Source organism: Solea solea, chromosome 17, assembly GCF_958295425.1.
Source record: "Solea solea chromosome 17, fSolSol10.1, whole genome shotgun sequence".
Classification (NCBI taxonomy): domain Eukaryota; kingdom Metazoa; phylum Chordata; class Actinopteri; order Pleuronectiformes; family Soleidae; genus Solea; species Solea solea.
Window position 1 is genome coordinate 7,656,974 of NC_081150.1, and position 17,161 is coordinate 7,674,134.

The 17,161-nt window shown below is 41.1% G+C and overlaps 1 protein-coding gene across 2 annotated transcripts in view; it reads right to left on the minus strand.

Annotated features, from left to right (window-relative positions):
- The window catches only part of LOC131443360 (MAM domain-containing glycosylphosphatidylinositol anchor protein 2-like), a 154,102-nt gene that overhangs the window by 49,577 nt on the left and 87,364 nt on the right, over positions 1 to 17,161 (minus strand). The window contains exons 7-9 of one of the 2 annotated variants that reach the window (XM_058612919.1): positions 15,752 to 15,843; positions 15,408 to 15,645; positions 3,716 to 4,036 (exon numbers count right to left, since the gene is read on the minus strand). In XM_058612919.1, coding sequence (XP_058468902.1) covers positions 3,716 to 4,036; positions 15,408 to 15,645; positions 15,752 to 15,843 — 651 coding nt within the window. The remainder of the gene's footprint in view (positions 1 to 3,715; positions 4,037 to 15,407; positions 15,646 to 15,751; positions 15,844 to 17,161) is intronic. The other variant, XM_058612920.1, reaches the window with a different exon arrangement.

Here is a 17,161-nt window from a genome sequence, read left to right on the forward strand (position 1 = left end):
GTTCCTTCACGCCGTTAATGCTCTTTGCTTCAGAGGACTGTACGTCAGTCCCTTGATCAAGTAAACGCGGCTTTGCACATGGCTCACCACCAAAGGCGGGTTACTCATGCTGGGACCTGGAAATGGAGGCGAGAAAAGCATCTCTGAGGGATTGGCTAGTGCTTACACGCCACAAGACAGGCCAGGAGAAATGAAAGAGGGGACATACCGACAGGCACGCGGAGCAAACAACAAACGGCCAGCCGAATTGTGTTAATTGAGAAAATTTCACAAGCTGAGACAGACTAGCAAAGGTCCGTGTGCTTGGCCAACCTTGCACAGCCAACAAGACGTGTACACATTGCAGATACATTATCCCAATGTACTCGGATTGTGTCAAAGCAATCTAAATTCAATTCAAACGGGGATTGTTTGTGCTTTTTATGCGTAAGCTTTGATGCCAACTATTAATAAGTCACAGGGTTTGATGAGAATAATTGGCTCTGAAGCGAGAACATGGCAGAATGATTGATTTATCAATACCCAAGGCCTAATAAGCCTCTTCATTATGTAGTCTGCTTTAAAGATGAACAGATGAAAGTGATGTATGACATCAAGAACTATAGTGCTTTACTAAAACTATTCCACATAATTAGAAATAATTGCGTTCTCAGAAGGAATTCTTTTGACATTAAGAGACAGACTGTGTCTCTCAGTGTCTTGTTCTGTGTGTGTCATCCAATGATGCAACTACATTCCAAAGCAAATCTATGTGAGGAAGGGAACAGAAGAGTCTCATTCTCCTCCTCCCTCACCTCAAGAGACATGTCTTCTCTATTCAAGTGTCACTAACAACCATCTCTCCCTGTAAGTGAACCCTGTCCACTGTCACTGAGCGTTAGGGGACAGCAGACTGGGATATGAGATGACCTTTTCAAGTTGCATGTCAGAGGAGAGCCATCCTGTCCGAAAGCAACGTTAATACTGACCTCTGTGACAAAATGAGGTCAGTCAAAGGCTGGAGCCTTACATGAGGATTCTACCGTTGCTTTTTTTTTTAAAAAGTCATAGTTTTTCTCAGGTTCTACAACTGTATATCATTCTGGATTTAACTAGGGCAGTATGAAAGTATAGAAATCATTTTAAACCCTGGGCTTTTTGATTTTTAGTATTCATCATAGCTATTTAAGGACACCTGAATTTATAGTCTCAGGGTCTTGTTCTACCTCTCCTCCCCTGAGATCGTCTGTCACCAAAAAGGCAGCTGCTGACTGAAGTGAAACAGTTTTTCTTTGCCACGTCCTATGTCATCTTTATGGTTAGTCATATTTGACATTTGTTTTCAGACTAAGAGGGAACTCATGGCTTACATATATATATATGGTAAATAACACAGTAATGCAATAAATACACGCAATGACATACTCTTCAGAGACGCTGGTCTGGCAAACAGGCATCATTCATAAAGATAATAAAGCATAGAAATGAGCAACAGCGTATCCCACAAGTATTACAGCCATGTTTCAGCTATCCATCTTTAACACAAATGTTTATGTTTCAATCCTATTCTTATGCATGTCATATTAATGACTGTGTGTTGACCTACAATGCAACCTGTGTAGATGCAAGAGGAGCACCAGAGCTGCTGCTGTGACTCTGCTAACGTGCTGCTAACACTACATCTCTCTCTGTGAGCTGTGACCAGACTGGTGATAGACACCCCCAGCAGCCCTCCAGTCGGGGGAGACTTCGGGCCGACCACATTATTCATGTATTTATTTTTCAACAATCACGTCTTATTGAAAAATAAATACATGTATAAATAAATAACTAGCTCTATAATTGCATTTTAAACCAGCACCTAAAGCACTTCACTTTTTGGGGGGCATTTATTGGTTGGTTTTTATTTGTTTGTGTGAAAAGGACACAAAACAATAGTTTTCAGTGAAGCTCCAGGACATTTTTATTTTTAGTAGATATTGTCAAACATGTTTTGATGACATGAAGGTGAAAAATAGGTTATTTCGTAAATGCTGTGTAATTTCAGCTGCTTAAAATATTTGGTCAGTTTTGGCCTGTTTGCTTTTACCGCGCTGTGGTCGCACTGTATAATTTTATTGTAGTGAGACACAGAGTAACAGTGCGTAGCCCTGCTGCTCTCCAAACAGCAGCAGGATCACTGTGACCTATTGTTGCTCGTGGCAGTTAAGTGCTTCCTCCTGAGGGGAAGCAATGTGGAAAACAACATCATCCATTCTTCAACAACTCATAAATGAGTGAGGCAGTCACGTTACATAAATGTGTGTTAATATTGCACACGGAATACATGCAGAACATATTTCAGTAGTTGTTTACATGTGGGGCCAAGAGGAGGACAACTTCAACATGAGAATGTTACAGTACAATAGCAGCATTGTTTTTTTTTTATCATTTTTGCACGCAACAATTCCTATTTAATTTAGAATCTAAATCCTTTGTTTACAGTTTAGTGTCAGCACTGGTACATGGCAAATATACCAACCTTTGATATGGGCTGCCATCACCGCATAATCATAATGAATTCAGTCAAAACTTCAACACAGATTTTCGTCAAACCACATCAAACATCATTAATTGTAAGCTAAAACGTGAATGCCATAGCAAAGAGTACACTTTAATTTGGTGATGGGAGTGTCAAGTTACTATTGAATCAAACCTGCAGTCATAATTCTGTTTTATTTGTCACACTTTAAAAGTTGCTTGGTATTTGTCTGCCACCGTATGTATGGCAAACCTAATGCTGTTGACAATCAAAACAGCGTGCAGCATGTTAATTGTCATTCATTTCAGAGTTTCTAATGTGATTACGGTAAATTGAGATGGAAGAATGCATGGATTAACAAAGTAGGCCACAAGAGAAACAATAGAGCCACGGCTATGAGACTTCAGTTTTTCTATTTCTTGCAATCACTTGGCAGAGAATAGTAAGCACCCTACATGGATCGCTTTAATTTCCTTTTTATCCAGCTTCCATTCTTATTTTGGTGGCAAGAATCATCCCCAGCCCTTGATGAATGAATGAATGAATGGCAGTGCTTGGAATCTCTGATGTTCATTTGCAAATATTCCATTCATTTCTCCACAAAAGAATACTTGTGTGAATAAATTAACTGCTCACCAATTAGCAGTTAAACCATCTTTGATTGTCATATCTTAAAGCAGGAGAGGGGGTTTCTCAGTAAACTGTGGTGGCAGGGTGTCCGAGGCCGGAGGACATGGCATGCAGTCTCTTAGGACTTTCTGACACACATAAAACATACTTCTATGTCTGTGAAGATGCTCACTGCCATTTCTTTGCCCTTTACTCTAACCTTACTCTGATTCTGAAATTGTAACCTAAGGCTCAAAGTAACCGAATCATAAAAGTAAGTCTTAAACCCTAAAACGTCCTCTGAAAAAAACGTCCTTTTAGGGACACAAACACACACAAATAAACAAACATAGACAGATCTTAACACATGGGGACGTCAGTCTCTAGTGCTTTGCATCTCTGTTAATGTTAGTTCTCCTCAGTTCACATTTAGCTAATGATATCCTCCCCTTAGAAGAGACAGAGTCGGAGCACTTTTCTGACTGAGGCTGCAAAGGGGAAGAGTGTTCAGTGTTGATCACACAAGACTGCAAAGATGCATTAAGATTAATTACACTGCATATAAAGACACACACACATACTTATGTGCAGACACGGTCTACTCACATTGTACGATCAGCTCCACCACGGCCTCCCTGGGTTTCACGTTGAAACCATTATACTGGCTGGTCTGGCAGCGGTACGAGCCCGTCATCTCCCTGGACACATTAACAATACGCAGCACACCGTCGTAGCTCTCCATCTGCATGTTGCCATCCGGCATTGGCGCCTCCTTATCTGCTCGTGACCACAGGATGATGGGCTTGGGCTTTCCTGAAACAAGGCACTCCAGCTCCACTGTGTCACCCTCTCGGGCCACCAGGGGGGACTTGCCCCGGGGCACTGTCAGGTTGGGGGGAACTAAGAAAGAGAAAAACAGAGGAGGGACTGATATGGGGCTCTAGAAAGCCAGCAGGCGAGGTAAGAGGAGATGGTCAAATTCGAGAAGGAGTGGGGATAAAGCGAATGAGCATCCAAGTTGCAATGGCAATGAAGCCGAGTCTCAGCCGCACAAAAAGCTTTGTATGCAAGGACCATGCAGATCTTATAGGCAGCAACGGCATAGACAATCAAGAGCATGTACTGTAAGTAGAGCGATCATGGAGGACAGCAGTGAGGGACAATGGCAAAAAAATGAAACATGCAAGTGCAATTGAAACCATGGTAGACCATTTTAAACCAAATATAACCAGGTAGAAGCACAGGAACTATTCCAAGTCACCACAATTGAAAAGAATGTCCAGTTTTTATCATAATGAATTCAGTCAAAACTTCACCACAAATTTTCGTCAACATCATTAATTGTCTTGACACGGCGTAGTGGGTATCAACTAAGCTAAAACGTGATTGCCATAGCAAAGAGTACAATTTAATTTGGTAGTGGGAGTGTCAAGTTACTAATGAATCAAACCTGCAGTCATAATTCTGTTTTATTTGTCACACTTTAAAAGTTGCTTGGTATTTGTCTGCCAACCTCATGCTGTAGACAATCAAAACAGCGTGCAGCATGTTAATTGCCATTCATTTCAGAGTTTCTAATGTGATCACGGTAAATTGAGATGGAAGAATGCATGGATTAACAAAGTAGGCCACAAGAGAAACAATAGAGCCGCGGCTATGAGACATATTAATCTGAGGAACTGCTTAAATTTAACATTTCAAGATGATCACAATGTTTTGACGCAATTTTCAAATAAGAGAACACAATTCCATTGTTTATGTTGTATGCATCTGTGTTTTGTATCGATGTATTCTTAGCTTTGTTAAGGATCCAACAACAACAACACAACAACAAACCTAAAGATTCAATTTTGGTCATTTTGGCTTATTTTACTGCTCTGGAGTTCTGTGAGAATATCAATACCATTGTCTTACCTCTAGACAACACTAGAAAACCTCTGTACAACACGAGAGAAAATGGGGGGAAGGGTAAATGCCACATACTAGCATAGCTATTGCTCTCTAATTCACATTTAATTACATTTGTTTAATTTGTACAAAAGGTTTTCACAGGGAGACTGTGTCAGGCTAATTCTTAGGAGGGCAAAGCACTTTCCAGGGTCTCAGCAGATTTTAAAATGATTGCCTGGGGAGCTCACACCGAAGACATGACTTTAGATTTTGAATAATGTTAATTACGGAGCTACAGAGGTGCTAGTGGGTAGAATTGGCCCAGGTTAGCCATTTCCAGGCTTTGTGTTAAAATAATTGAACCATTTCCATTAAAAGATACGAGACTGGTATCAATTATTATCTGCCTAAATGCAAAACAGCACACAGGCTTGTTTCCAAATATATTAAACTCCCCATGTAACATTTGAATCTTTGATTAATATGTTTTTGAGTCTTTGATGCCCTCTCCCTCATCCTCGAGCCCACATGCTCTCAGTAGTTATCAAGCCAGCAACCATTTACAAGCATAAAAATGGTTGAACATGTTTAACCCTTGTACAAACACTTGTTCGCTTGCTGCAGACCTCACGATTTAACAGTAATAAAGAATGTTGTACAGTTCCGAAAAACCTTTAGCTGTTCCCCTGCCTGCTGCTGTATACACATCAACACTCCCTCATTCAGGTCTGATAGTAGTGCTTCTCATAGCCCATTTTATGACAGTTATTGCATTGATAGCAGACTATAACTCACTGAAATGCTATGGTAAAAACAATATTCACTTAACATCCATCCATTTACTACCGCTTTATCCTCCACATGAGGGTCGTGGCGGGTGCTGTGCCAATCTCTGCTGACATAGGGCGGGGTACACCCTGGACAGTTCGATTAACTTAACACTATCAATATAAATACATTATATAATCCTATTTACTTCAAATCTTCCTTGGTAATGATGTTGCATACCATCATAGATACCATCATACTCATCATTGTTAGCATTGCTATTAAAATCACCACCGATACAGTATCAGGACCATTGTCACATTTTCAGCACGATCATCATTTCAACATTCGTAATTCTTATCACCTCAACAGCACTTGTACCACTGCCAGCTCTCTGCAGCGTTTTCGCTGCCTGCCCTTCTCCTCCTCCGCCTCATGGAGCCACTCAATCTCATCCGCAGTGTAATGTAATTCAAAGCATTTACAACAGAACACTCCCAAAGGTGATATAGCATTATTGCTGCCCATGTAACAAAATATGACCCAATAAACATTTTGCCCTTGTTTAAGTTACATTTTAGAGCCTAGATTTAAGTTAACAATGAATAATAGAAGAAGCACAAAGACCCAAATTGCAGGATAGAGGTGAGTGAGAGTGTGTGCTCTAAGTTTGGAGAATCTGAAACCGGTTGGATCAGGCAGTCTGCCTCCTCATCAACATGCTGGCCGGGTAAATTTGTTTAATTAGTAAACCTGGCAAATTGCATTGGCTCCTGGAGTGCTGTGTGTATATCTGTGTGTTCATGTATTTTTGTGTGAGTCCAAACCATCAGTGAGGTCCAAGGCTATTTTGTACCTCTGCTCCGAAAAATAGTTTACAGCCAGCAAATCGAAGAGTGAACATTTTTCTCGGCAATGATGAAACCATGTCATGGTTCCCTGATGATTTCCGAATCACTGTCATTCTGCCCAAACAATGCTGCAACTGGAATGGAGTCAAGCCACATTGAAGTTGCATAGTGATGCAATCACTGGCAATATCCAGAAACAAAACAGAGTCCAGTTTCACTTCGTCTGACCCCGTTTCTGTAGAGGTGAGAAGCAACAAACCCACCGTCATCTCAATGCAGAAAAGGTTGGTTAACTCTTTCTTCCTTTAAGTGAGTTGAGTGGAATGAACCCACTCAAAAGGCCTGGAGTGGAGCACACAGACCTGTAATGTTTGTGGAAGCAGAGGCTCACTTTACAGTTAAAAATAGCACCTAATTAACTACCAACTCCTAGCCAAGAGCAGATTATGTGTAAGATTGAACAAAGGCTGAGGATAGCCACTTCTGTGGAAACATTATTACATTTTCTGTCACATTGGGGGCAGCAGAAACAAGATGTACACACTAGTATAGTGTCACGTTTAACATTGATGTTGGAAATGTGTTTGCCAACACTTGCTAATTTATGCATCGAGCAGACCTAGAGCAATATTAGCATTCATTAGGAGTTGTGTTCTTGTAAACACATGTAATTGTTTCCTCTTTTTCCACCAACTCCTGATACAAATGACATATAATACATATATGTGTGTGTATATATATATATATATATATATATATATGTATATATCTTGTTTGTTCACTTGTTTATTTGATTTATCTGCATGCTGCTAGGGTTTACACAGCATTTAAATATAAACAAATGCATCTTGTGTGTAGAGCAACCTCAATGAGATTGATTGATTTGAACCAAAACAGGTAGCACATGGGGCTACGTAAAGATAAAACAAATAAAAGAAAGAGTTGAAAAGAATAGTAGTCAGGTGGCTAGTAGTTGTCATTTAGGGACAACAGAAATGGTACCTTATGAAAACAAGTCCCAGAGTGTGAAAATCTCAGAAAGCTGCCCTTGCGTTTTCATGTAAACAATGAATTTGCTAATTTGGGAAAATGACGATGACATAGTCCCACATGTCTCTCTTGCGGTGGCATTCATTCCCCCGGTCATCCTTCTCTTGTGTTTGTGATAGTTTGGCTGTGTTCAATAAAAGGTAACTAAAGTCTGAAAAGACACTAGATATCAGAAGAACACGTCCTGTCCTCAGCGACTTCAGACGTGGAAATGAAGACTACAATAAGTGTTGAAGAATAACAGTGAAACTGAATCATAAAAGGGTGGGAGGAGAAAACCAAAACTTATTTTCACAGACGCTACTTCCGCTTCAGTGTGGATGTGGGCGTTTTAATTTACAAATCACAGCTTTAAATCAGTTCTATTATGTCAAATAAAGCATTGATAAGTCATTGTATTACAACAAATTCCAAATTTGCCTTTCCAGCTATTGTCACTCACATGCTTGGCTGGTCATCAGCTGGTTCAAGATTTGTCAAGACCTTTTCAGGTAATGCACCTTGGTGTCATCAGCATGGGATGATGGAGCGTGGCCATTCACAGATAACACTTGGCAATGCTATTTGGCAGCAGAAGGCATCTCCACTGAGACAATGACAGTGGACACTCACTTCTTTCTCATACATTTGCTGATTAGTATTCAGACAGCGTATTGAATGAGCCAGCCAGGTGTCTAGAGCTGACATATTTCCTTCCACGGCATATTTTCTCCACTTTTTTGAATGGTTCCTTGTGTCCAAACAGTGAAATGGCAAAGTGACAGCAGTAGGTTACGTGGGGAGCAGCAAGTATCCATTAATGAGTGGAGGAGAGGTGTATTCAACGAGTTGCCATCATTACCACCTGGAACCCTCCACAACACAGACTGGACAGGCAGTTACAGCTGTCTGCCTATTGGGTTTGACAGCACAAACACTGGCCATCAGCTGCCTTTGTCGCTCTGTGCATCAATACGCAAACGTAAACAGACATACAGTACATGCACACAGAGCGGCTCTCTCTTGCCTACTCTGTGGTTCGTTCTTCCTACTGCTCCCTCTTTCCAAGTGAACACCCTGCCTCTGTGTGTGAGAGACTGACCACTGAGATGCTTTGTGTGGCAAAGAGCCCGCTACTGGTCTTCTCTGTGCCCTCATTGTGCCAAAGCCATCCAAATGCCAGCGATGCCTGCAGGGCATGCCCGTTGTGCGCGTATGCTTGTGCAGAGTGTGCTTCAAGGTTTTATGTTACTGTATGTGTATGTGCTTATAGCTGAGTGGTTCTGTTCTCGCCCACGGTTGACACCATGCTGTGTTCTTGCCTCTGTTTCTCAACAGGATGAGTCTCATTGTTGTTGTTGACTGAAAACACTATCAGTGTGTATGTGTGTGTGTGTCTTTTATTTTGTACAGTGTAAGTCAAAATTGGTACTGGACTTCCTTATTTGGCCTCAGTAGGACTTCCCATCTCCAGGGCCTCAGCTGGAGTGAATCTGTAAGTGTGGAGTCTGATTGCTGGAGTCTGTCAGCAGGAACCATCAGCCATCATTGTGTCTGCTGTGGCAATGTGAGCTGACTGCAAAACATGGAGAGACCTTGCACTTTGCATTTTTCTTTTTTTTCTTTTTTACAGCAACAGCAGCCACAGTGGTGTGCCCGGCGTCTTTGAGAATAAACAACATCCCAGCTGCCCCCTTTTCTGGAAAGTGCTGTGACATCACTCCCCCGTCACCATGGTAACAGCTCTCTCTACTACTGCAACTCCTGCAGAGTGTGCGTCTGTAAGTGTGTGAGTGTGTTTGGACAGCTTGAGACCAATGAGTTGGTCACAATGTGACAGGACTCTCTGCTTGTCTTGAGTCCTGCGTATCCACTGTAGGAATTTTGGTGTATCTGTGCGTCGAGGGGGAGAAGTATCCTTACAGCAAGTTGCTCAAGTGTAATAAAGGTCTACAGATGGGGTCAAATTGGCTCTGTGCAATGATATACTACAGTGACACACTGCTGATCACACTGACATACTACTCTGTGTGAAAGTGTGTGTTTGAGCTGGATGCTATTTTTTTGAGATTTTATAATTTGTCCTATACGATCAGTAACAACACTACAACAACGACTATGATTCTACATAGTTAAGTCAATACAGCAGATACAGTTTCACCACCACTATTCTCCTGGGCTACAGACTGATAGTCACTGATCTCTGTAATGACGCCCATGTTTTTATTCAACTAGACCAGAGTAATAGAGATGCCCACTGCCTCAGTTAAGCAATGCAAGACTGCAAAACTCCATTAGCACCAATTTCTGTTCTGCTAAGCAGTGAGCAGGAGTCCAAGAGAGTCCAAGACCAGAGTGTATGTATATTGCTCAAGGGAATTTGATTGTAGTTAATAAGGGGAGGAAGAGTGTTTCTTATTCATGTTTGCCTTCCAGATTTTCCCAGCTGGACTGGGAGGTGATTTCCCAGATGGCCATCTCCATAAAGCATGACTTCAGGTGTTGCAGTTGAGGCTAGATGCTCATACAGTGTGCGTATGTGCCGACTTATTAGGCTTATTAACCCATTTTATGCAGTGCAGCTACATCTGGCAATGTCTGTCACCTTTTCCCATACCCCAATGGACGTGTGAGGCTGTTTTGTTTCCCCTGACAGTTAAGGTGTCGAAAACCTTCCTCCACAAAGTGTGTTGTGCAAACATACGCGGCCAGGTGGTTATATGCATGTATCATTGCAAAAGTGGCCTGACTACGGGGTCTACTGTTGTCATATGGTGGATTTGTCAGGACAGCAACCCAGCTGTGGAACAGCTGTTAGACTTGTTCTCGCCAGTTCCCACAGCTTACCAGGACTGTTTTGGCACATGTGATGGCTTTTTTGTTTTTGTTTTGGGATATACACTTCATTGAGTGTTATTTTACAAATGGTTACACATGCGGTATTTGGTTTTATTGACATTGCTTTTATCATTTCATGGAACTGACCATTTTAATCCATTGGAATTTTATGGATACAAACATACAATAAATCAGCCGAAGATAATTTCCAAAACCCTTCCCGTAAAGAGGAATTGCCCAATGGTGCAACCCTGGCATGCATCAGCAACAATGTTCTCTTTCCAACAATAAGAATACGTAGTGTGCAAAAATAAGCTTCAGCTCTACTTGAAACTGCCACCGATTATAGATTTCATCCTGTAAAAATCAAAAACAAAAAAAGAAAGCATATAAACATCAAAGCAGCTTTGATGGAAAAATAACATTCTGTGAACACTGCACAGGAGAAAAACAGCAAACAACTTGTTTTAGCTCAAAGAGCTGAGGTTTTGCACTGTGTAGGTGAGTTGGGATGCTGGCCAGGTTTTTGTTAAGGTCACTGAATCTGTTGCAGAAACAAACACATCAGCAGAGTGGACAGCCAGCAGTCATGCACCTCCTGATACACACACGTGGCACCGTCACTCAGACGATGGCAGCTCATGGTAAATAAGAGTCAACCACACATTTGTTGATAGGATAGATGGTAATAAGCAGGGCCGCTATGAGCTCTCTACAACTCAAATTCATTACAGAAAAAACACAGCAAATTGTGTTGTATTAAATCAGCTCATTTTTTATTCAACTGAGCACTTAATTGATTTGCTTAATTCACTAACTACAGTGATTTTTGAGAGTGACAGATACACTGGTTGCTAATTGAGAGACTCATCATAGAAGGATTTATCCTGCTAATGAGAAGAAAGAGGTGACTTTGACTCAAAATACTTACTTTGTGATCATCAATCAGTTGGGAATGAGCAACTGTCTTGTTCCGGCGCTAAGATGCATCAGCAGGGACCATTCTTATCACAGCTGTTCAAGCGTAATGTACTTTTCTTCAACCAAGAATAATGGGGTATCAGCTTCATGAATCAGTGCTGAAAACTGGCTTTAAATGTCAGAAATACATCCACAATAACTCTAAATGCTATTAAAATAAAGCAATAGTGCAGCTGTAGAATGGCAGCAATCACATCAATAACAATACTTTAGCAAGACACACACTCTAAAAATACATGTAACACACTAGCTATGAGGAGATTAATCAGTGAGTTCCTGTTGTGTTTTTTACACTAATGCTTATAACTTTTCAGCCATTCCTGTGAGCTATGGTACTGCTGGTCTGAATCCCCATTTCCAGACCACACTCATAAATAAGCATTGGCCTTACAATCTCTCAAACCACTGATGAATATAAAATAGCTTATTTAATGAGCATGTCAGAATAGTAAATATTAGTGCTGTTTTGCAAAAAAGAGAAATCATGAAAGCTGTTGAACTGTGTGCTCATCAAAAGTTAAAAGAATGGGATTTAATGAATATTCTCTTTTATAAAGAAATGCTGTGGCTGCGGCTATGCTCTGGTTTGGAATCTGGAACTGGAGCCAGATCTGGAACAGCCAAAAAGCACAAAAGTCTTCATACTGGAGACAATATAGCCTCAATTGCCTTCTGAACACTTCCCCAGCACCAAACCCTGGCAGACCTGCAGTGTAATCTCCTCTAAACGCGTTTATTAAGACGTCTAATTGCAGCTCAGGCTTTCTCCCTTTAGGAGAACAGGCAAAGGAACAAAAAGGGAGCTTATTCACCCCAAAACAGGCTGCAGGCATATGGCAAAGCAGAGGAACAAGGCGCTTTAGTACACAAGCACTATACTGTTCAGCTCAGTGAAGGCACTTCTGATTCACGACATCAATTTGACTGAAAGTCAGGCAGAACACGCAAGGAAAACAGCCCAGTAACATCCAGGTAAAGCAGTGGGACTTATAACCGGCAGAAGCTAAACCCAATACATTATTCCCTATGACAGGAACAGCTCTATGACAATGCATCACTTTCATTATATTTAATACCCACTTACCTGATGGGAACAATAAAAGTCACATCTAAGACTTAAACAAGCCTTTCATTTCATACAAACGCAGTCTTTGTAAGATAGAAGCATTTATTTTATACTATAAAGGGCCTGTGTTAATGCACCACTATTACAGAGGCACTCAAAAATAACAGACTGCACTAGTTAAAAGATAATAAGGAAAATCTTGGCAGGTATGATTGATCCTAATGTTTAATAGTCCACTGATTAGCAAAGGATTATCTAACAATAATTATGCACCTGAGGTCAACACATGGCTTTAATGTTCACGTCGTGAGAGGCAGTGAGGTGTGAGTATGATGGGGAAAACAAAGATGCAGAGAGGAGATGAGAGTGTGCAAATGCATCAGTTGATGTGTGACCCCATTCAAACCTGGTATTAACATCCGTCCTGAGTGATATGATCACAAGCAGATTGCCCTAAATACAGGAATCCCAATCCATCCTGAATGCATCCTCAGATCCCATCACAAAAACCACAATAGGAGGTGGTTTATGGACTCGTTTGGCCACATTCCCGAGCATGCATGAACGCACTCCGTCGCCAGGATGGATTAAAGACCGCCTCCTCAGCTGACGTCATATGTTGATTTATTATTTTTTCAATTGGATGCATTTTCATTTCATGTTCTAGCAGCGTGAGTAGAGTTAAAACTTGAAATCACAATTTCCGAAACTTTACACGACAAACATACTTCTCAGTACTGAACTCATGCTGGGAAATTCAAAGCAAAAAAAAAGGGGTGTTGCCAGTGTCATTTGGACAGGAATGAGTGAAAAAGAAGGAAACTCTCGCTGTGCAACGCTGTGGCATCACGTTGATTGGGGTCACTTTTCTTATTACAATTTTTATACTCTCACGCAGTTTGTTATGTTTGTCACTCTAACCACTGCATTTCATAATTATAATAGAGCCTGTGTAAAAATGTGTGTACACTTTGTTCAAACTCTTGAAACGATTCCACCCTTTTTCGTATACAATGTGCCAAATAGAGGCATTGATTGATGAACTCTGAAAAGATTCACAAAATAGCAGACAGCTGCTTTCATGCTTTGGTTATTCTTTTCATGACAGAATCCTGATTTTATTATGTTAGCGCCTACATCCTGCCATCTTTTGAAACAAGTTACAACACAAAAGCTCAGTTAAACAAAAAAAAAACCCACAGTGACAGGCTGCTGTAACACTGCTTTTCTAAGTGATTACTCAACAAACCATGAGTGAAATTACAACTATACAGCTCACTAGAGCTCCAGACGTCACGTGACACGGTTTCTATGAACTGTCATGTTGGAATCAACCTGTCAGAGTTCACTGCACACTTTAAACCCGCGGAGTTGGACCGACATATCACAAAAGTTGACAGACTGAATTTATCTGAGCCTCATAATGCCTTATAATGCCATCGGCCTTTTACGAGTTTGGAAAAGAGGACATTATTCCAGACCTGCAGTATCCTGACATCTTCAACTTTCTGATTTAACTTCCATTCATCTTACTCCAGGGTGTCACTGAAAGTTTACAAGAGCCGGGAGGGAAACAAATAGATGCAATCTGGCTTCGTGACAAAAATTAAACTCTGGAGTCTACCAGCTAAAGATAGGGTTGCTGTCACTGGAAGTGTCAAGTAAGCATAACATAGCATAAGCAATGGGCTCAATGTAAATAATTGCTGTGTTGCTGTGCAGACTAGCGGTTGGTAAATCTAGTCTGAGTCCATGATTTACCAAGAGCTAATTACGAAACCAGTTGCTTCTTCTTCTGCTGCTCGCTGTGAGCACATTTCATAGTCGTGATTCACCTCCGCCGTATCCTTAGATCTGTGGAGTTCTCGTACAATGCTCACCTGTTAGCTTGTCTATGACTGTTTGTGCATCTCGGGGCACAAAAGCTATCCACCATTTTCACTTTAACAATGAAAATAGCCGACAAAGAGACAAGAGGTCTGACATATTGCCTGATTGTCTTGGTTGTGTGACGTAAGCTACCGGAGATCTATAGACAAGGTGGACTGATATGTAGTGTTCTTCACATGTTGTATACATGGATACAAGGAAGCAGCCAATTAGATGGAAGGACGATGTATATGTAGTCTCTGATTAGTTGGACTGATGGAGTCAGCCTTGGTTCACAGGAATCCAATTAAACACTCAATGCAAATACAGTTGTGTTGGTGCTGTGATGCAGTGGTGTGTGGGTTAACTAGAAATTCAATAAAGGACAGTAGTTCGTAAATCTTTTTTCAACATGGGAACGGTTGCTGGCATGTAATCAGGCTGTGAGCGGTCGTCTAATAAGGATAAATAAATATTCTTAACCTGTGCAGAGTATCCACGAAAGGCGTTTAAATATATGTGAAAACCTCAGCCGATAAAGCCTCGATTATCTGCACTAATTGCACTAGAAATACTTGTCTGTCAAAATGTGGATGACCTGACACTTTACATAACAAATCATATTTCATTACTGCTACCATTCTGTCCGTCAAACGCCAGGAAAAGTGCTGAAATCTGGGGAAAAGAATAATCTTCGACAAGAAATTGCTCTGAGAGCAACCACACTGTCCATTAGACAGAATTTCAGCATTTTCCAAGTATCCAATTATACCTTAGAAGATTCCTAAGGTGATGATCAAAGCTATTTCTCAGACCTGTCAGTGATAAATGCTCAGGAGGTTTTAGACAGCAATGTACTGGTTCAACTACATCATTTCTAACACTTAATAATAATAATACCAATTCTGACTACTGTTATAGTTTTGAGTGTGTTTGTTTGCGTCAGATATGCCGGAGAAGGTGAGCAGATGCGTGCGTCATTGACACAAAGGGGTGTGGGGCTCACCAGTAGTGGACGAGATGTTGACGTCAATGCTGATCTCGGGGATGCCTCCGCCCTTCAGTGCGGCAACGCACGTGTATGTGCCGAAGTCGGTAAACTTCAGGTCTATGATGTCCAGGTTGGTGGTCCCCGGGGAGATGTCCGGGTCCGTCTGGGTGATGACCATGCGCTCAGAGCTGCGCAGGGCACGGCCGTTCTTGAGCCAACTGAACGTCAGCTCCTCTGGCGGGGTCGCCTCCACCTGTGACATTCAGAGCATCACTGTGTTACACTGAGGAGGGACTTTACTTTCACTTTTAAACACGCATTTAAACACGTGTTCTGCCAGAGATTTTCTTTAAATGTACCTGGCAAGATATCTTGACTTCCCGTCCAATCTGGATGTTGTCGTCATTGTGGTATGGGTCAGGAGTGATCCAGAATCTGCCCTTTTTCAAAGCTGAGAGAAAAAGAAAAAAAAAACTTTTATTACACTCATATATATATATATATATGTATAAATGTATATATATATATATTTATATATATATACTTGTAGAATACACCTGTTTTTTTATATCCACCATAGGTTTCATCTCACGTTGTTTTATTGAGCTATTTTCTGTGATGTAATTCCAAATTCAGGGTTTTATCAAAAATACATTTTGTCTCTCTGCTATTTTGCTTTCCCCAACGTTCACACTTCCCATGCTGTGCAGTTATGCATCTCGCTGGTAAGTGTCTGCCTGTGTGACTCGTGCTCAGCCTTTGTTGACGACACACTGTAAAGACTGTATCGTGTCACAGCAACGTGAAATAACTGATCCGAGCAAAATCATGCGATTATTTTTTTTCCTCATCCATGTTGGTTCAGCACCTTGGTCATGAGATTGTAATATGGTTTAAACCAGAAGTGTGAGAAGAGTCGCTGATATGAAAACTGTAACTGCTCTTTTAAAATAACACACAAAGAACATAACACATGCTTTGAGCCAACATTCACATTAGTACAATATTCCTACTGCACCAGAGCGGCAACAAACACAATGCGCACACACACACACACACACACACGCGGTGAAATTGTAGAGATACAGAACAAAATATCCACCATTTCTAATCCAATTTGTTTTGCAAACTCCATTTTCAAACCATAGCATCTGCTAATAGTAAAAAGAAGATGATTTCATCATAACGCTTGCTGTACTGGTTCCACATCCTGTGCCTACTGTTCAATTCATCTCCTCTGTTCAAAAAAAAGCTGACAGCACCATGGGAATCTTTTCATCTGGCAATTCCCGAGTGACATTATCATATTCAGTTTGGTAAAGACAAAATGAAAACAAAACCTGCGTGTCAGATTTAAACACAGGAAATTGAACGCGCAAAACATTGTGATGCCTGCCGAGCTTCACATTCAAGGCTGAGACGAGTGACACATGCCTACTTGACGTGCTCTTTCTCCCCGCGTTTGAAATCAATGTTGGCAGGCAGAGAATCCTGTTTCTGACACGTCAGATAAGAATGTGACTACTACGTCAACACTCCTTCTCACAAACCCCAACGTGCATTTGCATGTATTCTTTTTTTGTATCACATATGTATATTCTCTGTGGCGCTGCCTATCAATCATTGTTGTATATAACAACTCAGTAGTACTGTTCATGGAAGCTGTGGTGATTAGCGTCATCTATTGTGTGCAGAGCATATGTGGGACCTTTATGGACATGACCAACAGGCCATCTGGTAAATCTGGTTTAAGCTTTGCATCACTGTGT